Source organism: Pongo abelii, chromosome 10 (assembly GCF_028885655.2).
Source record: "Pongo abelii isolate AG06213 chromosome 10, NHGRI_mPonAbe1-v2.0_pri, whole genome shotgun sequence".
NCBI classification, from domain to species: Eukaryota; Metazoa; Chordata; class Mammalia; order Primates; family Hominidae; genus Pongo; species Pongo abelii.
Window position 1 is genome coordinate 52,263,198 of NC_071995.2, and position 27,935 is coordinate 52,291,132.

A 27,935-nucleotide genomic window follows, 5' to 3' on the forward strand; every position below is an offset into this window, starting at 1 on the left:
CCATCTTTATCTATTACTAGTATCCTGTGACATGAAAAAAGTTGGTAAGCACTGCCCTATATCAGTTATATGTTTTATGGAAGCTTGAAAAATATTAGTGGATAGATTTCTTTTTCATCTGTCTGCTTTAACTTACTCCTATAAGTAGTTCCCAATCTTGGTTACTCTAATTACCTCTCAAATGAAACCAATACTGTTATCAGACAGGTAGTTTTTACTTTTCATATTTTGGAACACACGTGAGAACAAAACAGAGAATTCTTTAATCTAGTGACTACTACATTAGCCAGCTAAAAAAATAGAACAATGTGCAAAAACAGAACCTCCTGAGGTTAAGACAACTGCAGACATATGGAACTGCTGTGTGAAAGAAAGCCCCTAACCTATAAAATGCTATTTAAAACAATCCTTAGGCTATACAAGATGCCCAGGCTGAGCCCCAAATTTTAACAAGCCTGGTTAAGGAAGGGAAATTAAATGGTTAAGCACATTCTGGTATATTATGAAGAGGCAACCTAATAAATTGCTCTTGCCACCCCTGAAGGCAATGATAAAAGTGAAATAAGATAAACAATTCACATTTGATAAGAAGCTTATAAACCAGGAGACGGCTATGAAAATCAGAAGCCAGTGGGGAATTGAAACAGACAGTTTCACTGGAAGAGTGGTAAACATGGAATAAATTGCCAACCATGATCGTGATGCAAATGAGCCAGAAAGGTGACTTGAAGGACAGAATGAATAGGAAGGAAAAGTCTTAAAGGACAGGCAGGCTTATTATGCCAACGAGACTCTTCTTGACCAGCAATGTTTTCATATTTCTGAAGCTTCAGGACAACCAGGGAGAATTTACAGATGAAATTCTTGTTAGTTTCCCCTCATTTAATCCATTCCCATCACTAGCAAATGTTAGGCCATGTCAGCAGCTGATAGACTGGGTGGTACCTTATGATTCATATATATTATACTGCCCATATAGTAGCATATGTCAGAGTTGATAATGAGAGCTTCTCATTGTAATGCTTTACTTCCTGGTCTCCAGCACTTTAGGTCAACTTTAACCTGGCTTTCTAGATTAAAAAAATTTTTTTGATTTAAAAATTTTTTTTTTTTTTTTTTTTTTTTAGACAGAGTCTTATTCTGTTGCCCAGGCTGGAGTGAAGTGGTGCGATCTCGGCCCATGGCAACCTTCGCCTCCCGAGTTCGAGCGATTCTTGTGCCTCAGCCCTCGGAGTAGCTGGGACAAAAATCTTTAACTGTGATTAAAAACACATACAAAATTTACCATGTTAATGAATTTTAAGTATACAGTTCAATAGTGTTAAGTATTAATATATTCCTATTGTTGTGCAACTAGTCTCCAAAAGTTTTTTGTTTTACTAAACTGAAACTCTATACCCATTAACCATCAGCTCTCCATTCCCCACTGCCCCTAGCTCCTGACAACCACCATTCTACTTTTTGTTTTGGTGAGTTTGACTAGATACATCATATATGTGAAATCATAGTCTTTTGCTTTTTGTGACTAGCCTATTTCACTTAGCCTAAGGTCCTCAAGGTTTATCCATGTTATAGCATGTGACAGAATTTCCTGTGTGGTTTTTTTTTTTTTTTTTTGAGACAGAGTCTCACTCTGTCACCCAGGCTGGAGTGCAGTTGCACGATCTTGGCTCACTGCAACCTCCACTGCCTGGGTTCATGCGGTTCTCCTGCCTCAGCCTCTTGAGTAGCTGGGATTACAGGCATCCACCACCAAGCTCAGCTAATTTTTGTATTTTTAGTAGAGACGGGGTTTCATCATGTTGGTCAGGTTGGTCTTGAACTCCTGACCTCAGGTGATCCACCCGCCTCGGCCTCCCCAAGTGCTGGGATTACAGGTGTGAGCCACCACACTTGGCCATTTCCTTTATCTTCTATCTTGCAATTTGCTTTTTTTTCTTTTCACTTAATATATCTTGGAGTTCCTTCCAAGTCAGTACATATAAGAAATATTTAACTGCTGCATATGGATGTATCAAATTTTTGATTTTCTTAATTAGTGGACATTTACATTGTTTCCAGATTTTTTTTTTTTTTTGAGATGGAGTTTCATTCTTGTTGCTCAGGCTGGAGTGCAATGGCGCAATCTCGGCTCACTGCAACCTCTGCCTCCCGGGTTCAAGCAATTCTCCTGCCTCAGCCTCCCAAGTAGCTGGGATTATAGGCACCTGCCACCATGCCTGGCTAATTTTTTTGTATTTTTAGTAGAGACTGGCCAGGCTGGTCTCAAACTCTCGACCTCAGGTGATCCACCTGCCTCAGCCACCCAAAGTGCTAGGATTACAGGTGTGAGCCACCGCGCCTGGCCCAGTTTTTACTATTATATACAATGCTGTGACTAACAATCTGGTTTATTCTTTTCGCATGTATGAGTATTTCTTTTCTTTTTTGAGACACAGTCTCGCTCTGTTGCCCAGGCTGGACAGTGCAGTGGTGCGATCTTGGCTCATTGCAACCTCTGCTTCCTGGGTACAAGTGATTCTTGTGCCTCCACCCCCCAAGTAGCTGGGATTACAGGCACATCTGTCTAATTTTTTGTATTTTTAGTAGAGACAGGGTTTTGCCATGTTGGTCAGGCTGGTCTCAAACTCCCAGCCTCCTGTGATCTGCCCACCTCAGCCTCCCAAAGTGGTGGGATTACAGGCATGAGCCACCATGCCCGGCCAATGTATGAGTATTTCTCTTGGATAAACACCTAAGAGTATTGCATTGAAGTGTCTGTGCATTAAAAGTTGTAATAAATACTATCAAACTGCTCTACAAATTTTTGTCTGGCTTCCTGGGAATATAATTTACTTTGGAAAACAAAGTAGGTCTATTTGACAAGCTTCCTCTAAAAGCACAGACTCAGCTGTTACTCAGATTTGGGTAGGGACCAGAACCCATGGTGAGAAATGGAGAAAACTTCATGGAAATAAGAAACTAGGCCTGGCAAAAGTTTCATCAGCTAAGAGGTACAGTCCAAAGAGAGAAGACAGAGATGTTCAGGAATCTGTAAGATTAAGCTGGAAATCCAGGTCAATTTGGGAAAATATAGTCTAAGGCAGTGTTTCTCAAACTTTAACGTACTCTCCAGGTGTTACATCACTTAGGGACTGTGTTAAAGTGCTGATTCTGATTCAGTAGGTCTGGGATGAGGGCTGAGATTGTCCATTTCCAACACACTCCCAGGTGATATTTAAGAAAAAAAATGTGGCTGAAAAAAGTAACGAAGAAGAGACAGAAAGGGGAGACGTTGTTTTCTAATTTAATAGAGAGTAGTATGCTTCCAAGAATAAGTGTATATATACCATACAGGGACTTTACATTCTTCTTTTTTCTTTTAAGTTTTTTGGGACGGGGTATCGGTCTGTTGCCAGGCTGGAGTGCAGTGGCGTGATCTTGCTTGGCTCACTGCAACCTCCACCTCCTGGGTCCAAGCAATTCTCCTGCCTCAGCCTCCCAAGTAGCTGGGACTACAGGTGAGTGCCACCAGGCCCAGCTAATTTTTGTATTTTTAGTAGAGACAGGGTTTCACTATGTTGGGCAGGATGGTCTTGATCTTTTGACCTTGTGATCCACCTGCCTTGGCCTCCCAAAGTGCTGGGATTACAGGCATGAGCCACTGCGCCCAGCCTTCTTTTTTCTTTTTAAGAGACAGGGTTGGCCGGGTGTAGTGGCTTATGCCTGTAATCCCAGCACTTTGAGAGGCTGAGGTGGGTGGATCACTTGAGGCCAGGAGTTCGAGACCAGCCTGGCCAACATGGCGAAACCCCATCTCTACTAAAAATATAAAAATTAGCCAGGCGTTGTGGCATGCACCTGTAGTACCAGCTACTCAGGAAGCTGAGTCAGGAGAATCGCTTGAACCCAGGAGGCAGAGGTTGCATTGAGCTGAGATCGTACGCACTCCATCCTGGGTGACAGAGCGAGACTCCTCTCAAAAAAAAAAAAAAAAAAAAGACAGGGTCACCCAGCCTGGGGTGCAGTGGTGTGATCATAACTCACTGTAACCTCTAACTCCTAGGCTCAAGTGATCCTCCTGCCTCAGCTGCCTGAGTAGGTGGGATTACATGCATGAGCCACTGCACCTGGCTCAGAAATTTCACATCTTAAGTAAAAACACTTTAAGAAGGCTGGGTGTGGTGGCTCACGCCTGTAATCCCAGCACTTTGGGAGGCCAAGGCAGGTGGATCACAAGGTCAGGAGTTCAAGACCAGCCTGGCCAACATGGTGAAACCCGGTCTCTACTAAAAATACAAAAATTAGCTGGGCATGGTGGCACGCGCCTATAACCCCAGCTACTCAGCAGGCTGAGGTAGAAGAATAGCTTGAACCCGGGAGGTGGAGGTTGCAATGAGCCGAGATCGCGCCACTGCACTCCAACCTGGGTGACAGAGCAAGACTCTGTCTCCAAAAAAGGAAAACTTTAAGAAAAATTAAGGGGCAGGGGATCCCTTTTCTCAAAAGTGTGGTCCTCAGATCAGCATCACCTGGTAACTTGTTAGAAATGCAAATTCTCAGATACCAGACCTTTTGAATCAGAAATTCTGCAGGTGGGACCCAGCAATCTGGTTCAACAAGCCTTCCAGGTGATTCTGCTGCATGTCAACAAGTTTGAGAAGTACTGTGTTCTAGATATTTAATAAAGATTATTTCTATGTAGTTTCTGTATTTTGGAGATATAGCTCTCCATTGGACTCTTCCTAGAGGGTAGAATGGGACTGAAATATCCTTTAGTTGGAACTTTTAATTATAATGAGATTCTGAACAAGACAGCAAAGTAGGAAGAAAAAGTAGGTACTGTTGACAAGTTTTATCCACGGGCATAAACTCAGATATTCCTCAAATTTAGTCAGAGCCTAGAAATCAGAGCCTGTGGTGTCAGGTAGGGTACTAGGTATAAACAATATAGACGACTCTGGTTCTGACTCTGTCCCTAACTATGTAAACTTGGGCAAATTAATTAATCTAGGTTGCATTGTCTCTGTTGTAATAGATGATTTTTCAAGTCCCTTTTGGTTCTACACTTGTATGATTCTAGGTGCTGGCTCTGCTTTGATTTCTTGGGCCATCTAAGGTTCCTGGATCACTTGAGAAATAAGAATCCTTCCCAGATTTCTTATCCTAAAAACTAATGTACATCAAATTTATTATATATTATTCCTCAAAATAGAAAGTAGAAGTAACTATCCCTGTGTCACACATACAAGAAGGTGAAGTCCTGCCTCATTTAATAGTTTAACAAAGGTGTCCTAACTGTGGCCTTTTCAAAGCTTTATGACTTCTCATACCTCTTTTCTTAATTTTCAAGTATCTTATTTCAAATTTGGGCAATGCCATACAGACTTTTCCTCCTTAGCAGTTGAGAAGTCCAACTTCTTCCCAGCACACTAAAAGTCTTGTCAGATATAAAACTATATGTAAATGATTTAACTTATTTTCTAAAAGCAACAAGGAGTACATACTGTAAGTTTCTTCCATGTTGGAAATGAAGAAGCTGAATCCAAGTGCTGGAAAAAACAAAAGTGTGATTCAGGAAATCAGAAATAAAATGTATCAAAAGGTAACCCTAAGAAGAGGAGTCACTTCTGGATTTCAAACTACCCAAGTTCAATATAAGAAACCCTTACTCTCCCCACTCCCCCCAATATTTTCTTCTCTTTAAAGCATTCTTCTTGGAATCATTTTAACATCACGGCCTAATTCACATTCTTGGAATAAATTCTAGGGCCTACCAAATAGTTAAGAAAAACCAAACATAACTCTTATAGTTCAAATTTAAGCTGTATTTGGGTGACAAGATGTCTACCTTAAGTGCTATTACTTAAGTGCCTGTCACTGTTTAGCATCTATTAGGGTTTGACACTATTAATATAATAGTGATTATAATATAAATATTAATATAATATTTAACATTAGAGGGGGCAAGTCAAGACCCCAAGAATACTGTCATTTAAACTTATGCATGAGGGCCGGGTGTGGTTGCTCACACCTGTAATCCCAGCACTTTGGGAGGCTGAGGCAGGAGGATCACTTGAAGCCAGGAGTTTGAGACTAGCCTGGTGACAAAGCAAGACTACGTCTCTACAAAATACAAAACACCCCCCCCAAAATAAACAAACAAACAAAAAAACAAACTTAGCCAGGCATGGGGGCACATGCCTGTAGTCCCAGCTACTCAGGAGGCAAAGGCAGGAAGATCACTTGAGCCCAGGAGCTATGAGGTTTGTGCCATTGCACTCTGGCCTGGACAATGGAGTGAGATCCTGTCTTTAAAAAAAACAAAAAACCCCTTATACATAAACACAGAAATAATGTTCTACTATAAAGCTTTCCTCTTGGGTTCTTAAAAATACAGATAGGCAGGTTACCAGTCTTGTTCCTCTCTAGGACCTGGAAATGCAGGAAGTCTTCGACAGACAGTATACACTTAACCCTTCCAATATGCTTGGAAACACTAGTTCACCATTTTCATGACTTTTCTTAAACATGATCAGGAAGGGCCACACTAACATTGTCCCTTTTTCTAGTGAGGTTTCACCTCCTCTCGTCCCAATCTTCAGTGCTAAAGTGGCAATACTTTAAGCTTCTCCAATTAATACTCATTCCCTATACGCACTGAGGGAAAACCTCTGAATGTTAGGACTCAAGAACTGTCCATATTATGGATAACAGAGTCACAAGAGAACAAATCTGTAACAGGAATGTGAAATTAAAAGAGAAATAGTTTCATAGTTTGAATCCTCTTCTATTAGAAATCTCTTCTATTGAGCACTGAGACTAAATAAATTTATTATTGTGGGAAAAACCTAAATTTATATAAAACCATCCCCATACGAAACTTCTGAAAATTGTCTGTCTCTAGAGCATGCTCTCCTTTGGCCCCTCACACAATTCTACACTCCTCACCACCCCTCCCCCCATTCTATGACATAAGCAGCGTTGGAACCTATGATAGGAAATACAAGTGATCAGCCAGAACTCTAGTTTTTTTGCTGCAGAGCCCATTTGTTAATGACAATCATTAGTGAATTTGTCTTAAAAATATTTTTCATGTTCATGTTTGGATCAAGAAATCCCCACCATCTTTTTGGACATATTTCACTTATACATAGTTACTTCATACTTTTTCATTAAAAATAAGTTTTGGAAGGAAGAACCAAGTATGTTTCTTGATTTTAAGTGATGAGCACCAGATTCAGCAGCTTGTAGGAAGCCAACCTATTCTTCCCGGACAAAAGGACGAATTACAGTACACTAGGGGCACTGGAATTCACAGTACCATCACTTAGCCGTGTCCGTTTTAAGTATCTTCCGCATCAAACTGTTAACGGGATTCTTTACCTTTTCCCTACTACTAGGTGAAATAGACAAGCTACGCCGGAAGCAATCAAGTTTAGGGGGATGGATGTAGTCCGCGGCTATTGGTTAAACGCTTAACAGAATTCCGGGCCTTAGTAAAAGAATAATTTTTCTTCCTTTAAACAACAACAACAACAACAACAACAAAATCACAGTAGACTTAATCAATGAGATTAAATAAGAGCAAGTGGGGGAGGTGGTTAACTTAAAAAAACGTAGAAAAGGCGCCAAGGAGGCCCTCGAGTGGGCGATGCAGCGAAACCGGTTGGTAGCCAAAATAGCTGCATTGAGAGCCCACAAGGCTGAAGGCTACCGACAGAAAAGCGAAAAGAGGATATTAGAAGGTGAAGGTATCCCGGTACGCAAAAGAGGAATTGTTTAGAGGCGCCCCGGGATGCCTTTCCTTACCTCGGTGGACACACACCTTCCTCACAGTCACCTTCCTCCCACGCACGCCCCAGCAACGGCCACTTCCGGCGCCTAACGTTGGGAGGTGGGGCGAGGGGCCAGTACTTCCTGTGACTTGCAGTCTCGGCTGTGGCTGAGTGTGGGGCAGGGTGGATCAGCTGTGGAGCTCACCTGTGAGCCACTAGGGTCAGCTCCCTGATGACCCTTTCCCACGAGGATCTCCTCCTTGGGCACCCCATGTTTGGGCCCATCCTCCCCTGGCCCCCAGAACAACAGTGGCCTTGAGAGGGTGGAACTCGCATTTCTTTCCCCGGGTTTTGTGGCGGCCATCTTAGAAAAGGCAGATGAGCACTTAGAAATGGGCACCTGGGCTTACCTCAGGAGTTCAAGACCAGCCTGGCCAAATGGTGAAACCTCGTCTCTACTAAAAATACAAAAATTAGCTGGGCGTGGTGGCGGGCGCCTGTAATCCCAGTTACTTGGGAGGCTGAGGCAGGAGAATTGCTTGAACCCGGGAGGCGGAGGTTGCAGTGAGCCGAGATTGCACCACTGCACTCCAGCTTGGGCGACAGAGTGAGACTCCGTCTCAGAAAAAAAAAAAAAAAGGGCACCTGAGGGAATGGGACTGATGGGACTGGTTAGAGGTGAGGAGCTGCCTAGAAAGAAGCTTTGTTTGTGGAAGTTGTCTAGATAGAAAGGTAATTTAGATTTTGAGGGAAGAGAAGAGGAATTATAAAGGAGATAGGCAGTGCAGCCACAAAACAATCACCAAGGACAGGAATTTTGTGTCTGGCTGTTCTTGTTTAGAATGTGTTGAAAAATCCCAAAATTCAAAAGTCAGTAACTATCTGAGAATGCTTGGTTGTTGCTGTCTGATGAAAGCGAGTTTTAGAGTTGGGGAGAGAGCTCAATGAAGAGTTGGAGAGGACAAGAAGGCCGGAAGGTTATAACTTGATAAGGGAAAACCAAACGTAGTGTGAGGCTTTGTTCTGGGGAAAAAAAGTGTAAGCTGCAGTTCTTGTCCCCAAAGTGGATGAAAGGTTTAATAGCAGTACGAAAAATGCCAAAAAAAGTGGTAGAGACTGTAAATTCCTGTAAGGAAAAAAATGGGGCCTGAAATGACCTGGGAAGGCATTATAGAGAAAAGGGACTTGTAGCCTTTGAAGGCTGGACAAAAAAAGGAAGGTGTTGACACTACAAGTAGATCTGGTGGTAATATTTCTCAAAACCAAGAAGTAAAAGATGTGACAAAACATTCTGTGCTGTTCAAGGTGTAGGAGGCAGTCTGGGAAATTAGTCTGGGCAGTGAAATACTGGGATTTCTACAGCATTTCAGTGGTGTAGAGCCCAAATAGGACTTGAGAGGACTACCCTGACAAAAACTGAATGTAGCTTTAGTAAAAAGGATCAGTGGGGCATTTTCTTTTTCTTTTTTTTTTTTTTTTTTGAGATGGAGTCTTGCTTTGTCGCCCATGCTGGAGAGCAGTGGCATGATCTCAGCTCACTGCAACCTCCGCCTCCTGGGTTCAAGTGATTCTTCTGCCTCAGCCTCCCGAGAAGCTGGAACTACAGGCACTACCACACCCGGCTTTTTTTTTTTTTAAAGTAGAGACGGGGGTTTCACCATGTTGGCCAGGCTGGTCTCAAACTCCTGATCTCAGGTGATCCACCTGCCTTGGCCACCCAAAGTGCTGAGATTACAGGTGTGATCCACTGTGCCGGGCAAGGGACGTTTTCGTTTTACATGATTAATCTGTGAGCGTCTATTGTTGTTACTCCCTCCGCAACCCCTCCCCCCGACCTTTTTTTCCTACTAGAAGAGAGTTTGCTCCACAGCCATCAGTTCAGATTAAGACACTAAAAAGAACCAAGTGTTGATGGAAGCCAGGCTCAAGCCATTCTTATAGTCTAGTGGTTCTTAATCTTGTCTGCACCTTAGAATCATCAGGGGAGCTTTTAAGACATACCATGCCAACTTCCCATCCCACACCAATTAATGTGAAAGAGCCAGGCATAGTCATTTTAAAAATCTACCCAGATGATTTTAATGTGTAGCCAGGGCTGAGAACAACTGACCTAGGCATTGTTTTGAAATTAAAAAAGCCATTCTTTCACCAGGATGGCCTGGATGATTCATTTGAAGGAGGAGCAAACTGTTAAAGGGCTTTGCAAAAGATAATTGCTAAGAAGGAAAGCTTAATTGCAAGCTTAGCACTAATCATTTTAGAAAAACTTGTTTTGGCAAATCAGTTTTAGATTGTTAGGAAATATTTTAAAACAATTTTCATGAAATCCTAAACCTCTGATTTTATCACAGTATCATTAATGCAGATTGGTGGGGCCAGTGTGATTTGAAATGAAATATTTTTTCAGGCTTTACATTGCAGTAATCTGGTGAAATTGTTGACAGTGCTACTGTGACCCATAAATACTTTTTATTCAGATACCCGCAGATTGAAATTTCTGAGGAAGAAAGAGCTAAGGGCTTGGGAGGATAGGGGAATGGGTACCAAACCAGAATCCAAAGTCAGGCTTCACTGCATTCAGTAGTAATGCCTTGTCAGAATGACAGGATCCTCAACTGATAATGCTGTTTCATTTAGCACCTGTGAATAAGCCAACCAACTTTCGAACAAGCAAAAATCAAACCTGTTTTTCAATGGTGATTTTGAAATAAAAATGCACCACACATCTGTTCTTTCTATTCTTAAGTGCTTTGTTCATTCCTTTCTAACTATAAATTTTCTGCTTTGTCTGAGGTCCCTGCTTAGCTTTCTTTTAGACTGGTTTTCCAGCCAGGTTGATCATATTTGAAAAGGAAAACAAAACAATGAGACAAGGCATTTTATACAAGGGTCATTCTAGGAGCTATTGGGAATTAATACCCTAAACTGAATCTGATCTGTGCTGGTTCTGTGTATATACTAGCATTTACCTCTAAATGGTGTGTGTGTGTGTGTGTGTGTATGTGTGTATATATATATACACACATACACACACATATATATATACATTTTTTGTAGAGATTGGGGGTGGGGATCTTCCCTATATTGTCCAGGCTGGTATCAAACTGCTGGCCTCAAGTGATTCTCCCACCTCAGCCTCCAGAGTTGCTGAGATTACAGGTGTGAGCCACCACCCCCAGCCTGCTATAGATTACATTCTTAGAATTAATAATAGTTGGCTGGGTGCGATGGCACAGTCCTGTAATCTCAGCACTTTGGGAGGCTGAGGCGGGTGGATTGATTGAGCTCAGTAGTTTGAGACCAGCCTTGGCAAGATGATGAGACTCTGTTTCTCTAAATACAAAAATTAGCTAGGCCTGATGGTGGGTGCCTGTAGTCACAGCTACTTGGGAAGCTGAGGTGGGAGGATTCCTTGAGCCCAGGAGGTCAAGACTGCAGTGAGCTGAGTTTGCAGTTCATTGTACTCCAGACTGGGCGACAGAGTAAGACTCTGTCTCAAAGAAGAAAAATTTAAAACGAAAGAATTAATAATAGTAAAAATAAAATATCTCAACTAATGAATAAATAGATCTATTCTCTTAGTTATTGGAAAAAACCCTTTGTTAGGAAAATAGTTTTCTCAGATTTTAGGATTGAAGGCATTCCAGTAGTCCTTGAGGTTCTTTAGAAACTCTCAGTTTTCAGACAACCCTAATAAAACTTAAACTTTTGCCCGTCAAAAGACCAAAATATATTTTTTTGTTTCTGGCTTCGGTTTTATTAATCAAGTCCTGGTTCTCTCATCTAATTATTAATTAATTTTTCTCTCATCTAATTATGATTTCTGTTTGGCAGTTGAGTGTATAATTAAAAATGGAAAAATTATTCAATAAATTCAGTTGCAAATTCTTTCAAAATGAGGGTTTGGCTGGGCGTGGTGGCTCACGCCTGTAATCCTAGCACTTTAGGAGGCTGAGATGGGCAGATCACCTGAGGTCGGGAGTTTGAGACCAGTCTGGTCAACATAGTGAAACCCCATCTCTACTAAAAATACAAAAAAAAGAAAAAAAAAATTAGCCGGGTATGGTGGTGTCTGTCTGTAGTCCCAGCTTCTCAGGAGGCTGAAACAGGAGAATCGCTTGAACCCGGGAGGCAGAGGTTGCAGTGAGCCGAGATCGTGCCACTGCACTCCAGCCTGGGTGACAGAGCAAGACTCCGTCTCAAAAAAAAAAAAAAAAAGAAGAGGGGATTTATGGGGTAACATGATAGATATTCTTGGTGAGAATAGATTAGGAAATATTGCTTTAGTGGAGGATAAAAATATGGGGTTGGTTACAATTGTTCAGGAAAAGTAGCAGGGAGAGGTAGTGAGAGCCAATGAAAATAAATTTATGTTTAAAAAAGAGTTGCTAATGAGGACTTGCCAAGAAGAGCCAACATTCAGTTGTAGAAAGCTAAAGCAAAATACAGGATGAGTGAAAAAAACCTGGTAGTGATATTTTGTTTGTCCTAGAGTCATTCTATGTTCTAACATGTAAATGTTACATATTTCTGTAATCCACATTGCCTGTAATAGTTACCAGTATACCTGAGAAATCTATTCTTTATGTTTTTCCTTTACATATATAGTTCTTTCTCCAGGACTCAGCAACAAATATCTCCTTACTCTGTCTCTAGTGCTGGCACCTAAGATGTAAACTGTAAGCCAAAGTTCATAAGCATCACTTTGGTAACTTCTTAAAAGACTGTTGAAAAGATGGTAGGAGGTGTGAACCTATGGATTATATTGAAAAAAAAAAAAAGATGGTAGAAGGGCGGAATTATACTAAAAAAACCTTACTAAAAGTTCTGTAAAGGACTGGTCTTCCATAGAACAATTCTAAAATTCCAACACTGCTGTTTTGTGGATCTATTATTTTAAGGCATATAAAATGTTTAAATCCAAGGTTTATTTTCTCTGTGAAGCCTTCTTTTAACTTTTAGTTGGGATTAGTCCTTACATTTTTCCTTCCTTCCTTCCTTCCTTCCTTCTTTCCTCCCTCCCTCCCTCCCTCCCTCCCCTTTCCCTTTATTTTTTTCTTCTCTCCACAGGGTTTTGCCATGTTGCCCAGGCTGGTTCCGAACTCCTGAGCTCAAGGCATTCCCCTGCCTTGGCCCCCCGAAGTGCTGACATTAAAGGCAAAAGCCACTGTGCAGCCCCAAATCCTTATATTTTCTTGTAATCTTCCTCCACCCTCCTATCCTCCCAGCACTGAAACTGTCCCTGACACCAGTGGCTCTTAAAGTGTGATGCATAGACCAGCAGCATCGGCATCACCTGGGATTTGAGGAAATGCACATTTTGGGCCCCATTACAGACCAACTGAATCAGAAACTCTGGGGGCTGAGGTGCCCTACAGTCTGTGTTTTAATAAGCCCTCCAAATAATTTTAATATCCAATAAAGTTTGAGAACCATTGCCCTATACTATAGTTGTCAACATTATTCCCCAATAATGGACCATGGCCACTACAGCTTTTTTTTTAATTGAGGTGATTGGCAAATAAATTGTATATATTTAAGGTGTACAACATGGTGTTTTGATTCAAGTATACCTTGTGTAATGATTTCCACAATTGAACTAATTAACAAATCTGTTATCTGACACAGTTACCTTTTTCTTTGTTTGTGGTGAGAATACTTAAGATCTATTCCCTTAGCAAATTTCAAGTATGTAATACATTATTATTAACTATAGTTACCATGCAGTACGTTAGGTCTCTAGAACTTATTTGTCTTAAACTGAATATCTGTACCTTTTCACCAACATCTATCTCCCTATTTCCCCCAATACACTACAGTTCTTAAGTAGTAACACAGTAGATACTTGATTATTTGACTTGAGAACAGGTATATTTTTTCAGGTGTTGCAGCAACTATATGACATCATCTATCTTGTGAAGAGCATGGGGGAAAAAAGAGACTAAAATATTTAGTTTTTTTTGAGCCTGTTTTATACTGCAGCTACTTGGAAAGTCAGAGCAAAAAGGCCTATAAAGTATGGACCAACCACAGGATACATAAAGATGTGGAACCAATGGGATATGTTTTGGTGCATATTTTGGTGCATATCTAGGACATGAGTAATGGGCCTTAGCAATTTTTTCCCTTGTAGTTCATACTATGAGCGTAAGGCTTTAAACCTTAAAACCTGATTTTAGGGGATAAACTTTAAAGCCGGAAATTCTTTACTATTCCAGAAATATAACTTAAATTGCCATTTTTTTTTTTTGAGACAGGGTCGCACTGTGTTGCCCAGCAGTGGCACAATCTCGGCTCACTGCAGCCTCAACCTTCTGAGCTCCATCGATCCTCCCACCTCAGTCTCTTGAGTAGCTGGGACCACAGGCACTCGCCACCATACCTGGCTAATTAAAAATTTTTTTTGTAGAGATGGGGTCTTGCCATGTTGCCCAGGCTGGTCTTGAACTCCTGGGCTCAAGGAATACTCATGCCTTGGCATCCCAAAGTGCTGCAGTTACAGGCATGAGCCACCATGCCTGGCCTTAAATTACCTTAATAGAACTTATTATTTTATTTTATTTTGAGACAGGGTCTTGCTCTGTCTTTGAGGCTGCTGGAGTGCAGTGACATTAACACAGTTCACTGTAGCCTTGACCTCCTGGGTTCAAGTGATCCTCCTTCCTCAGCCTCCTGAGTAGGTGGGGCCATAGGTACATGCTATCATGCTTAGCTAATAGAACTTTTTAGAGAAGAGAACCTGGTTACCAAAGTTTTTGAAAGGTTGATTTATTCTGATAGAAATATTTAGCCCAGGTTGGGTGGCAGTGGCTCACGCCTGTAATTCCAACACTTAGGGAAGCAGAGGTGGGAGGATAGCTTGTGCCCAGGAGTTTGAAACCTGCCTGGACAACATAGCGAGACCTTGTGGTATTCTCCACAAGAAGTAAAGAAAAAAAGACAAAAAAGAGAGAAATATTTAGCCCAGACTACTGAGTCTTTTTTTTTATCCCATTGATAAAATATAGATTCTCCACATTCAGCAATCTTGCTTGTAGGTACAAGATGACTACATAGTCAAGATCATACCTGTCTTAAAGTGTCCTATAGCTTAACAACAATAAAGTGGAATGAAAGGTTATTTGGAGACATGAGGCTCTTGTTATGGGAACATGGGGGAATAGTTTAGGCTTTGGGAATTCTAGGAAGGCTTTGAGGTAATTACTTTTAAACTCTACTAAAAAAAAATGCATGTGCTTTTATTTTTTTTTTCCCATAAGTTTATTTGGTCTTTCTTGAAGCTTTGACCAAATGTTATGTTAGAAGCCACAAAGTGATGTTTTAACTTCTATTATGCTTTCTTCCGAAGGCCTCAGAATTTCTTAAAGATTTGATTAGCTCTGGCACCCGTATTTTGAATGACACAGTTGCCTAATAAATGATGTTTTTTTCTCTTAAGACTAGGGTGGCCAACCTGATTAGTCTGGTTGTCCCAGTATCATTATTTTTATTTTTATTTTTTTTGAGATGGAGTCTTGCTCTGTCACCCAGGCTGGAGTTGCAGTAGTGTGATCTTGGCTCACTGCAACCTCTGCCTCCCGGGTTCAAGCAATTCTTCTGCCTCAGCTTCCCGAGTAGCTGGGATTACAGGTACACGCCACCACACCTGGCCAATTTCTTAATTTTTTGTAGAGACAGGGTTTTGCCATGTTGGCCAGGCTGGTCTCGAACTCCTGATCTCAGGTGATCCACCCTCCTTGGCCTCCAAAAGTACTGGGATTACAACCAGGATAATTATTGATAGTGAGCCCTTTCATACTCAAAAGTATCCTCGTTTGGAAAAACAAAAATCATTGTGGTCATGTCAAATAAGACTGTATGGCCTTTTGAGGGAAGATTCTCTATACGTAAAATATGATAAAGAAAGACATTTGATGGGCCGGGCGTGGTGGCTCACGCCTGTAATCCCAGCCCTTTGGGAGGCTGAGGTGGGTGGATCATGAGGTCAGGAGTTCGAGACCAGCCTGACTAACATGGTGAAACCCCGTCTCTACTAAAAATACAAAAATTAGCCAGGCGTGGTGACGTGTGCTTGTGATCCCAGCTACTTGGGAGGCTGAGGCACGAGAATCGCTTCAACCCGGGAGGTGGAGGTTGCAGTGAGCCGAGATTGCGCCATTGCACTCCAGCCTGGGTGACAGAGTGACACTCCATCTCAAAAAAAAAAAAAAAAAAAGAAAGACATTTGATGATATTGGGTCATTAATCTTAGGGAACTTTTTTTTGTTTTTATAATGTGGTGTCGATATACCAAAGGATAATTTTAAAAATTGAAAATATGTGTAAGGCCTTAGGAGATGAAAGTAGGCTAGGTACAGTGGGTTGCGCCTGTAATCCCAGCACTTTTGGAGACCAAAAAGGGTAGATTGCTTGACCCCACCAGCCTGCGCAACATAGTGAAACCCTGTCTCTACAAAAAATTAGCCAGGTGTGGTGGGGTGTGCCTGTAGTTCCAGCTACTCAGGTGGCTGAAGTGGAAGAATTACTTGAGCCCAGGAGGTGGAGGTTGAAGTGAGCCGAGATTGTCCCATTGCACTCTAGCCTAGGTGACAGGTAAAGACCTGTCTCAAAAAAAAAAAAAAAAAAAAAAAAGAAAGAAAAAAAGATAAAGTAAGATTATTCTAGAAAATAAGTAAGAATTAGCATAAAATATTCAGTTGACTATAACTTCCTTTAATTGTAAATCTAAATACACCCGAAACAATCACTAAACTAAGCAAAAAAACCATATCATTATTTTAAAAGGCTTAGCTAGCTGCAATAAAAAAAACAATTATGGCTTCAGAGATTTTGGCCTGTCATAAATTGGGTCTTTTAAGCATTAAGTTTAAGCATCAAGTATTTCAATATCTACTAGATGCACAGCAGCAGACTAGTGGTGTAACAAGTACAAAGCAACACATGAGTCTGACTTCCCTCGTGAGGGTTTGTGGTATGATTGAGGTTGGAGAAAATTGTCTATATTTAACTGCCATGATAGAAATCACTAAAGAAGATAGGGAAGATTTGAATGAAGTGAGGAATAAGAGTTGGATTAAAAAAAAAAAGCTAGAACAGGAATTTAAATGATTGAAGGGCAAGGGGTGACATTTAAAAATGAGCAGAGTGAAAAAGAATAAGGCGTATTTAAGATGGGTGTAAGTTGCCTGTTACGGAGTTAGGAAGATACATTTGGAGCCATGTTCCAGACTCAGCTTTTCATAAAACGCTGTCTTTAAGCATGGAAAATTTTGTGTATGGAACTGATTGAAGAATAATCTGACGGTCATAGAGTAAGTGACTTGAAGAAAAAGCAATTGAAAGATGAAGAACCTCATTATGGAATAGCATTATAGCCCACATGACAAGATTTCCCCTACTAATAACAGAAATAGGCAAATAAGCCCTCCAGACTTTTGGTTGGCAAATGAAAATATAAAAACAAGGAAGAATTTAAAAAATCAAATGAAGCTTGTCATAGAAATTAAATTTTTTTTTAAATTTTAAACATTTTTTAGAGGCAGGGTCTCTGTCTATTGCCCAGATTGGAGTACAGTGTTACTGCAGCCTTGAACTCCTAGACTAAAGTGATTCTCCTACCTCAGCCTCTGGAGTAGCTGGGACTACAGGTGTGAGCCACCTTGCCTGGCTAATTTTAAAATTATTTTTATTTTTGTAGAGACAGGGTCTTGCTATGTTGGCCAGGCTGGTCTTGAACTCCTGCCCTCAAGTGATCCTCCCACTCTGGCCTCCCAAAGTGTTGGGATTACAGGCACGAGCCACAGCACCTGGCCAGGAAAAATATTCTTTATTTAAATAAATAAAATCGTGTTAAGATGCCAACAGTACAGAGTTGTTACCTGAAACATGCTAGTTAAGATTTCCCTGAAGTTTAAAAAAAGACTTAAAAATAAATATTTTGCCTGCTGGCTATTTAATCTACAACTTCTACATCACTTTTTCTGATTTGTGGGGGGAAAGAGAAGACTGAGGTAGTGTCATTTTGATGGCAAGTGTTTTTTTTGTGTGTATTTTTCTGAAATGAGGTTTCACTCTGTCACCCAGGCTGGAGTACAGTGGCATGAACACAGTTCACTGCAGCCTCAACCTCCTGGGCTCAAGCGATCCTCCTGCCTCAGCCTCTTGTGGGACCACAGGCCTGGCTATTACCCTGTCTGGCTAATTTTTTGATTTTTTTGTGGAGACAGAGGTCTCACATTGTTGCCCAGGCTGATTTTGAACTCTTGGGCTCAAGCAGTCCTCCTGCCTCGGCTTCCAAAAGTGCTGGGATTACAGGCGTGAGCCACTGTGCCCAGCTGCAAGTGTTTTTGTGGAAGATCTAAGCTTGATGTGTGTTAGTTAGTAGCATTTCAAATAGATTCCTAGACAGCCCTTTCTCCTAAGACTAATTTAAAGCCATCAGGACTTTCCCTGCATTCTGTTGTGGGTGAAATAGGAAACTGAAATAGAAAATATGGTTTAATTTTTTTAAGAAGAAAAGTTTGTCTAAGAATCTTTAAAGGCTTAGGATACATTAGTGATATTAGTTAAAACTATGACATCAGTTTTTTAAAAAAAATTATTTTATCTTTTCTCCAGGACTTGTTTTTAGGATGTTTATCATCCATAGCCTCTTTTTGTCCTTAGGTCTCTTGAGTCACTGTAGGTGATGACTATAAGAGGAAAGTTAGTTGGAATCCAGTACTGGAGAATTAATCTAGATAATCAGTTATAGGAGATTAAAGTTACTCTGTCAAATGTAATTGATATTACTAAATGTCAGAGTAGAAATCATCGATTTTTTTTTTGCTTACTTCTGTTTTGTATAATTATTTTGCACTTTCCAATCTTCCTGTGATTGTGGCAGGGAACTCCATGAATGACTCCTATAACTCTTGGATGTGCCCTTCAAGCTTGTTTAGTTGGCAATCCTCACCTCCTTCATGTACAATATGCTTATTCTTTTCCCTTCACAGTTTTGGAAATTGGTCTTTTATTCTTTGAAAATCTTACACAGAATCAAGAATGTTGTGTATGCAAGTCCTTGATGGGATACAGTCTGAAGCGGAGCCCTTGAGAAGGAATGGAAGTACTCAGGGCCCACCAATACAGATCTTTTACATTTATAATCGAAGCTTAGGCATCTGCCATGCCTAGGACCTGGTGGCTGTCTCACTTTAAGAACCCAGGTTTAGGCCAGGCACAGTAGCTCATGCCTGTAATCCCAGCACTTTGGGAGGCCGAGGTGGGCAGATAACCTAAGGTCAGGAGTTCAAGACCAGCCTGGCCAACATGGTGAAACCCCATCTCTACTAAAAATACAAAAATTAACTGGGCGTGGTGGCGGGTGCCTGTAATCCCAGCTACTTGGGAGGCTGAGGCAGGAGAATTGCTTGAACCCAGGCGGCGGAGGTTGCAGTGAGCCGAGATCGTGCCATTGCACTCTCTCTGTCTCAAAAAAAAAAGAATCCAGGTTTAAAGGTATCTCTCTTCCAACAATGAAAAGATGGTTTATCTTACCTTTCACAAACCAGCATTTTTGGAGCAAAAGTCTTAAGAAAAAAATGGAGTATGATGCATATTACCTAGAAAGAAGGAAGTAACACAAGTACTTAGTATTTTTATATGTTTGTAGAGAGGGTTAGATGGTAGCAGAGATTTGAGTCTTCCTTTCATAGTTGTTGCTGAGGAGTGGGTGATTTGCCACCTCCCTTACATTTAGGTATGGTCACATGACTAATTTTGCCAATGGAATACGAATGAAAGTATTCTTTTCCAGGCTGAGGTGGTTGAAAGGCAGTTGCACCTTCTCCATTCTCTTTGTGGCAGCTTTGGAAGCCAAGTGTGGAAGGTGACACTCACAAGATGGAAAGAGCCTGTGTCTTCAAGTCACTACCACCCACTGAATACTTGTGTTGGGATTTATACAAGAAAACTTCTCTTGTTTTAAGCCATGATATTAACACAATTTGGAATTCATATATAGAAGCTAGCATTGCTCTAACACACACATGCATCTGTATTTAATATTAGTCACCCTTGTGAGGGTGATTGTGAGGCAGCCTTGTACAGATGAAGAAGATGTATTTAAGAAGTAACTTCCCTACTATGCAACCATAAAAAGAATGAAATTATGACCTTTGCAGCAACATGTATGCAGCTGGAGGCCATCATTTAAAGAGAATTAACACAGGAACAGAAAACCAAATACCACGTGTTCTCATGTTTAAGTGGAAGCTAAACATTGAGTACACATGGAAACAAAGATGAGAACAATAGACACTGGGAACTAATATAGGGGGTAGGTTGGAGGGGAGGTGAGAGTTAGAAAACTGTTGGGTACTGTACTCATTTCCTGAGTGAGGGGATCATTCGTACACCAAACACCAGTGACACAAAATTCACCCACGTAACAAACCTGTACACTGAACCGAAACCTAAACGCTGAACCTAAAATAAAAGTCAAAAGAAAAAAAAAAAGGGAAGTAACTTCCGTTAAGGTCAGAGCAGATAGTCAAACCTAGATCTGACTGAAGGCTAATGAGGTCTCCATTATAACATGCTGCATCTTAGAGAAAGAGATCACTGGAGATAAGACAAATCCCACCCTTTCGGATTACAAGTTTCAGTTTATACCAGTAATTTTTTTTATGGATAGGAAAGTGACCACATATTGGTATGATAAGAAGAATCTTTTAAGTGTTCTAAATGATTTTAGATTTTAGTTAGATTCCTTTTTACTGGGTTGCCTCTCCAGAGACAGGTGATATTCTTAGATTTACTATTTTGATTGTTCTTGTGAAGGATTTTGTGGGAAGAGTATTAAGACTTAAGTCTTCAGGGCTTTAGTACTTATTACTGTGAAGGGCTTGGGGTCCAGGCCTTAATTCATGAATATATTCACTGTTTCACCTTTGTTCACCTATATTCCAGACATCAGGGTCAGGAATCTGTCAACATTAGAAAGTTTTTCATTTAGTCCTAAACTTGGAGAAATAACCTTTGGAAGATTAAATGGCTCTGAAATAAAGCAGACCACAAGTTATAGAAGTAGAGTAGGAACTTGTTTTTGTTTTTTCTTCCTCTTGTTTGTAAGGCTTCCATAGCTATGCGATATTGGAGTGGGAAAGGAAGCGATAGAATTTTATGCCACTTATCTGCTCCCAAAATGAAAAGCTTACCATCATCTACAGCAATTCTGTTGACACAGCCTCATGTTCCTTGAGCCTTTTTTTTTGACATGGAGTCTTGCTCTGTCGCCCAGGCTGGAGTGCAGCGGCGCGATCTCGGCTCACTGCAAGCTCTGCCTCTCGGGTTCATGCCATTCTCCTGCCTCAGCCTCCCAAGTAGCTGGGACTACAGGCGCCCGCCACCACGCCCAGCTAATTTTTTGTATTTTTTAGTAGAGACAGGGTTTCACCGTGTTAGCCAGGATGGTCTCGATCTCCTGACCTCGTGATCTGCCTGTCTCAGCCTCCCAAAGTGCTGGGATTACAGGTGTGAGCCACCGTACCTGGCCTCCTTGAGCCTTTTTATTGGGACCACATGACTAGCATTATTTTTTCAGTTAGCCATCATTTTAACTATCTTTGGAGTTTTCTAGAAGGAAAAAGTTCTAGGTATTCCATCCTCCACCCCTTTCTGGAAATGCTGAAGACAGATACCATGTTCCAACATTAAGAACTGCCAGGTGCTACATATGGTCAGAAGCTTGTTTATTTTCATTTATTTATATTTATTTATTTATTTATTTGAGATGGAGTCTTGCTGTGTCACCCAGGCTGGAGTGCAGTGGCGCAATCTTGGCTCACTGCAAGCTCCGCCTCCCAGGTTCACACCATTCTCCTGCCTCAGCCTCCCCAGCAGCTGGGACTACAGGTGCCTGCCACCGCACCCGGGTAATTTTTTGTATTTTTTTTTTAGTAGAGACAGGGTTTCACCATGTTAGCCAGGATGGTCTCGATCTCCTGACCTTGTGATCCGCCCACCTCGGCCTCCCAAAGTGCTGGGATTACAGGCGTGAGCCACAGCGCCTGGCCTATTTTTATTTTTTATTTTTAGAGATGAGGTCTTGCCATGTTGTCCAGGCTGGTCTTAAACTCCTGGCCTCAAGCAATCCTCCCACCTTGGGCTTCCATGGTGCTAGGATTACAGGTGTGACCCACTGCACGCAGCCTGATTTTTTTTTTTTTTAAACTTTAACTTTTTATTTCTGAGGTTATTTTCTCCCTCTAGTGGCTTACAGTTCTTATCAGGAAAACTTACTCTTCTGCATGACAGGTGGTACTGTAATCTGCTGGCTGGCCTCCTGTGGTTTGGGTCATAAGGACATATTTCTAAGGCTTCTGGCTCCATGAGGATTAAATGGCAGGAACCACAGGTTGTCAAAGAAAAAGACTGACATTTAAGATCAGGTAGTCTTGGCATAGACCTATTCTCTATTGTCAAAACAAAAGTAATATGAAAGATAGGAGTATCTCAAGTCTTACCCATGAAAGTTTCGAGTAACCAAAGCAATAGCCTAGCCAGTTAGACAGTAGGGGAAATTCACTGCTTCCATGCTTTGGAAGGCAAAAAATTAACATTTGTATATATTTTTAGTCTTATAAGTTGTGTTAGATAGAGTGCTTTTCTCTCAAATAAAGATTAAACAGGCAAAGATCCTTGGAAACTCATAGTCTGGAGTAAGATGAATTTTTTTTTTTTTTTAAAGACAGTTTCACTCTTGTTGGCCAGGCTGGAGTGCAATGGCGTGATCTCGGCTCACCACAACCTCTGCCTCCCAGGTTGAAGCGATTCTCCTACCTCAGCCTCCCGAGTAGCTGGGATTACAGGCATGCGCCACGCCTGGCTAATTTTAAATTTTTATTAGAGTCGGAGTTTCTCCATATTAGTCACGCTGGTCTTGAACTCCCGACCTCAGGTGATCTGCCTGCCTTGGCCTCCCAAAGTGTTGGGATTACAGGCATGAGCCACTGCGCCCAGCTGATGAAATTTAATACTGTAAGCTTCAGTGCTGGAGAAAGAAAGGCTGGGACAGCTGGTTCCTTTACTATTCAGCATTGGTCCCTCCATCCGTTCTCCAACTTACCTAAATTAAGCTCTTTGACAGGGAAAGATGCTAATTGTCAGATAGGTCAGCATAACCACTTTTGGAGAAAAGGAATCTGAAGTATGAACAGTACAATGCTTAAGTTCAGGCTACTTTATAATTATAATAATCATTTTTTAGAGATGGGGCCTGGATGTTGCCCAGGCTGGAATGCAGTGGCTATTCACAGGTGTGATCATAGCACATGACAGCCTCAAACTCCTGGGCTCAAGCAATCCTCCTACCTCAGCCTCCTGAGTGGCTGGGACTACAGGTACATGCCAACATGCCCATCTTGGGCTACTTTATAGTTACCTGAGAATGTCAGTCTCAAATTTCTAAAGTTGTAGGTATTAACATATGAAGACCCCTAGAAGTGATTCAGGAATATACCATCTCAAATCTGCTGCATTTTACTGCCAATATAAGGCCTACTTTCTTCCATGGCTAGCTGTCTTTAGCTATCCTAGCAGACGTTCATATTAAGGACTCTCAAGTTTCCAGGCAACAGCTACACCGAGATTTCTGCAAAGCATGGACAGTATAGTTTGATGGGGGAAAAATAAGATCAAGGCAGACTGGAATAAGCAGTAGGGATAGAAAAGTGCCTTAGAATAGTCCATTTCAATTCTGCTTTGCATCATGCCTAGGGCATAGATAAAGGGCACAGAGCTAGACTATTAAATGTCAGATTTTCCTGAGGGCATTTTGGTGACTAAATCCAGGGATTTAGACGCAGGTACCTTTCAGGAATACAAGCGAGGGTAGTTGTTTAAAGCTTTCACTGCATATTAATGATTATATTAGAGCCACGAACCCTTATTATAAAGTGAATTGGCTCTCTGGAAAATAAAGGCTGCAGTATAATTCAATGTTGTATACAGTTATCTTTAGATTTTTAAAGATAATGGAAAAAGATCTTCAATAACCCAAATGTAGTCTTCAGACAACCCCAAACCCTCATTTTGGCCAGCAGCCTAGAAAAGTATGAAGTTTGACCAGACTGATAAGGCTGGTCATAATAAATGAAGACTGCTTTAGAATAGGTGGCGAGAATTGGTGATGCTGGGTTATTCACCGGATTATGGATAGCTGAATGGAGGATAAGATCATTTCGTTTGATATATGTTAGACATGGCCAAAGTATTCCCAACCTTGGTGCCACTTTGACACTTAAACCTAGCTTAAAGGATCTTGAGACCTACCTTATTCTTGAAGCAGTGTCTGTCAAGAATCTGAAGGCAAGTGTGACTTGAAGGCGAAGACGATCCTTTGGTAAGACAAAAATAAGACAAATAGCTGAAGTTTGAGGAGAGGGAAAGCACAGTACCTTTTAGTCCGGTGACGTGAATCAACTTTCCATTCAAGCTACTCAATTCCTCTCTTCCCACCATATGTTCTATGATTTCTCAGAGGTTTGGAAATTTTTGATGTCATAGTTAAGTCTTAGAGAAATGGCTCTCAATCCTGATTGTTCATGAGAATCACTGAATAGTTTTAAAGTGACAGGTCCTTTGGTCCCACTCCAAAACTACTGGATCAGAATCTTCAAGAATGGGCTCTGGGTAACTGTGGCTTTAAAAGAGTCCCACAGGTCTGACACAGTGGCTCACACCTATAATTCTAGCACTTTGGGAGGCCGAGGTAGACAGATTGCTTGAGGCCAGAATTTTGAGACCAGCCTGGGTAGTGTAGTGAGACCCCCATCTCTACAAAAAAATTTTAAAAATTATCCTGGTGTGGTAGTGTGTGCCTGTAGTCCAGCTACACGGGAGGCTGAGGCAGGAGGATCACTTGAGCCCAGGAGTTTAAAGCTGCAGTGAGCTATCATGACACAATTGCACTCCATCCTGAGCATCAGAGCAAGACCCAGTCTCTATTTAAAAAAAAAAAAAAAAAAAAAAAAGGCTGGGCACAGTGGCTCACACCTGTAATCCCAGCACTTTGGGAGGCCGAGGCAGGAGGATCATGAGGTCAGGAGACCATCCTGGCTAACACGGTGAAATCCCATCTCTACTAAAAATACAAAAAAATTAGCCGAGCATGGTGGCGGGCGCCTGTCGTCCCAGCTGCTGGGGAGGCTGAGGCAGGAGAATGGCGTGAACCCGGGAGGCAGAGCTTGTAGTGAGCTGAGATCGTGCCACTGCACTCCAGCCTGGGTGACAGAGCGAGACTCCGTCTTAAAAAAAAAAAAAAAAAAAAAGAAGAAGAGCTCTACAGGGGATTCTAATTTGCAGCTAGGGCTACCAGGCCATACTTTGGTAGTAATTAAATACTTTTAGAAGGGTTCCTCCAGTTTTGGGAGAAACTGCTGAATGATCTTTCCAATAAGTTTCTCTAAAAACTACCAGTTGGCATAGTTACATTAAATTTTTTTTTTTTTGAGACAGAGTTTTGCTCTTGTTGCCCAAGCTGGGGTGCAATGGCATGATCTTGGCTCACTGCAACCTTTGCCTGCCGGGTTCAAGCGATTCTCCTGACTCAGCCTCCTGAGTAGCTGGGATCACAGGCATGCACCACCATGCCTGGCTATTTTTTTGTATTTTTAGTATAAATGGGGTTTCTCCTTGTTAGCCCGCTGGTCTTGAACTCCTGACCTCAGGTAATCCACCCACCTCGGCCTCCCAAAGTGCTGGGATTACAGGTGTGAGCCACTGCATCTGGCAGAAAATTTTTTTTGAGACAGGGTTTTGCTTTGTCTGTCAGGCTGGAGTGCAATGGTGCAATCACAGCTCACTGTAGCCTCAACCTCCTGGGCTCAAGCAATCCTCCTGCCACAGCCTCCTGAGTAGCTGGGACTACAGGTGTGTGCCACCACGCCCGGCTAATTTTTGTATTTTTTGTAGGGATGGAGATTCACTATGTTTCCCAGGTTGGTCTTGAACTCCTGGGCTCAAGCCATCTGCCTGCCTCAGCCTCCCAAAGTGCTGGGGTTATAGGTGTGAGCCACTGTGCCCGGCCTAGTTCCATTTTTAAACCTAGAGTTTTTCTTTACGAGTGTCAAATAGAATCCACAGAAAGTGACATAACAAGCTCACTACACACTCAAAGATCAAAATTTTACTTTACTGTTGACATTCCTAATCCAATGTAGCAGGTCTTGAACCAAACATTTACATATGCCATATTATTTCATCAGTTCCACAGTTGTATGAGGGATTACCACCGTTTTATAGATTAGGAAACAACTCAGTGGTGATAGATAGCTAAAGTTACAAAGCTAGTAAGTGTTTAGCATTATTAATATTAATCGAGGTAATACATGTAAGCTTGAGTGCTTATAGTACTTCAAGTGCTTTACAGGTACAGAGTAAGTAACTAGGCTATAACTTTTAAAATATGCACAATAGCTCCGTGAAATAGGAAGTATTATTGATATCCTCTTTATTTTACAGACAGGATAAATAGGATGTGAACTCAAGATATCTGGTTCTTGGTCACTAAATCTTAAAGCTCAGCCCACTGTACTCAACTACACTTGAGCCAAATTCTGTCTGATAACAACGGGTAGGCTTTTCCCATATACCAAGTGCAGGGGAGTAAGTGTTTCCAGGTTTCAACAATCTTTTGGTTCAGCTGGCTAGGCAGTATTATATGAAATGGGCAGTTAAGGACAGAACCTGATTTAGATGTAAAGTATGTAGTATAGACCAAGCATTATGGGAGTTCGGCAAAACCTGGATGTAGGACTATTGAGCTAGATCCTGAAGATTGACTAGGATTTGGGTAAGCAAGAAGGAAAGCATACGTAAGTGAAGTCAGAGAGGCAGACATGAACATAGCACACTCACAGCAGGCTGAGAAGATGGTCCCCACCAAGTTGGGGAGTATCTATTAAGGAGCAGAAAACAAGATTGGCTTGGGATGCAGAGTCTTCAACCACGCTTTCAGGATAAAGACAAGAAATTCAAGTGAGGGGGCTCACAAAAAATACAAAAATTAGCCAGACGTGGTGGCCTGCACCTGAAGTCCCAGCTACTCAGGAGGCTGAAGTGAGAGGATCTCTTGAGCCTGGGAGGTCAAGGCTGCAGTGAGCCATGATAGCACTACTGCACTGAAGCCTGGGCAACAGAGCAAGAGCTTGTCTCAGGAAAAAAAAAAGAAAAAAAAAAAGGAATGCAAGTGAGAAAGAGCCGATAGAATTATACTAACCCCGCGAAGACTGGTGCTATGCTGCTGCTAAACTTCCTGGATGTTGGCCTCTTACTGCCTGCTCCATATTCTCCTTGGTAAAGTAAAAGACCAGTAGAAATCCTACAAATTGCTTTAGTAAAACCTGGGTTTCTTTGATAACAATAGGTGATTCAAATCTTCATGACCAATATCACATTACCTCGAGCCCATAGGTTTCTAGGGACCCAGTCTAGTAAATAAAATGGAAGGCAGATTCTATATTCCTAAAATGCAAATTCTACCTTAGAGGTATTTGAAATTTCATGCGTTAAGTGTTGCCATCTTGCTGCTTCTTTTAAAAATACATTCTCTTTGGAGCATGGATGTTAAGTTTCTTTTTAAAATTAAAAAACATTTAGATTCAGGGGATACACGTGCAGGTTTGTTACGTGGGTATATTGTGTGATGCTGAGATTTGGGCTTCTAATGAACCCATCACCCATGCCCAAGTAGTGAACATAGTACTCAAGTTTCTTTTTCTTTCTTGCCTTTATTTATTTAATTTATTTATTTATTTATTTATTTAGAGACAGAGTCTTGCTCTATCGACCAGGCTGGAGTGCGGTATTGAACTCCTGGGCTCAAGACACCCTCCCACCTCAGCCTCCTGAGGAGCTGGGACTACAGCCATGTACCACCACACCAGGCTAATTTATTTTATTTTATCTGTAGAGGGGTGGGGGAATAGTCTCACAATGTTGCCCGGGCTGGTCTTGAACTCCTGGCTTCAAGCAATCCTTCTACCTTTGCCTCCCAAAGTGCTGGGATTATAAGCATGAGCCACTTCACCTGGCCCCAACTTCTTAAGTAGTAATGCTGATCAGCCTTGTCTCTCTTCTCCCACTCCCTAGAATTTACCGGGACAATGGGAACTCTGGATACGGAAAATGGGAATG

General features: G+C 41.5%; 1 protein-coding gene across 5 annotated transcripts in view; it reads right to left on the reverse strand.

Moving 5' to 3' along the window:
• The window catches only part of GTSF1 (gametocyte specific factor 1), a 33,431-nt gene extending 9,135 nt beyond the window's left edge, over nt 1-24,296 (reverse strand). The window contains exons 1-3 of one of the 5 annotated variants that reach the window (XM_054528076.1): nt 24,197-24,296; nt 19,296-19,360; nt 5,487-5,531 (exon numbers count right to left, since the gene is read on the reverse strand). In XM_054528076.1, coding sequence (XP_054384051.1) covers nt 5,487-5,502 — 16 coding nt within the window. In that variant the 5' untranslated portion in view covers nt 5,503-5,531; nt 19,296-19,360; nt 24,197-24,296. Of the gene's footprint in view, nt 1-5,486; nt 5,532-6,392; nt 6,951-7,791; nt 8,057-19,295; nt 19,361-24,071 lie in introns of those variants that run through there. The other 4 variants (XM_054528077.1, XM_054528078.1, XM_002823348.4 and 1 more) reach the window with 4 other exon arrangements.
• Between the last annotated feature and the right edge of the window lie 3,639 nt (nt 24,297-27,935).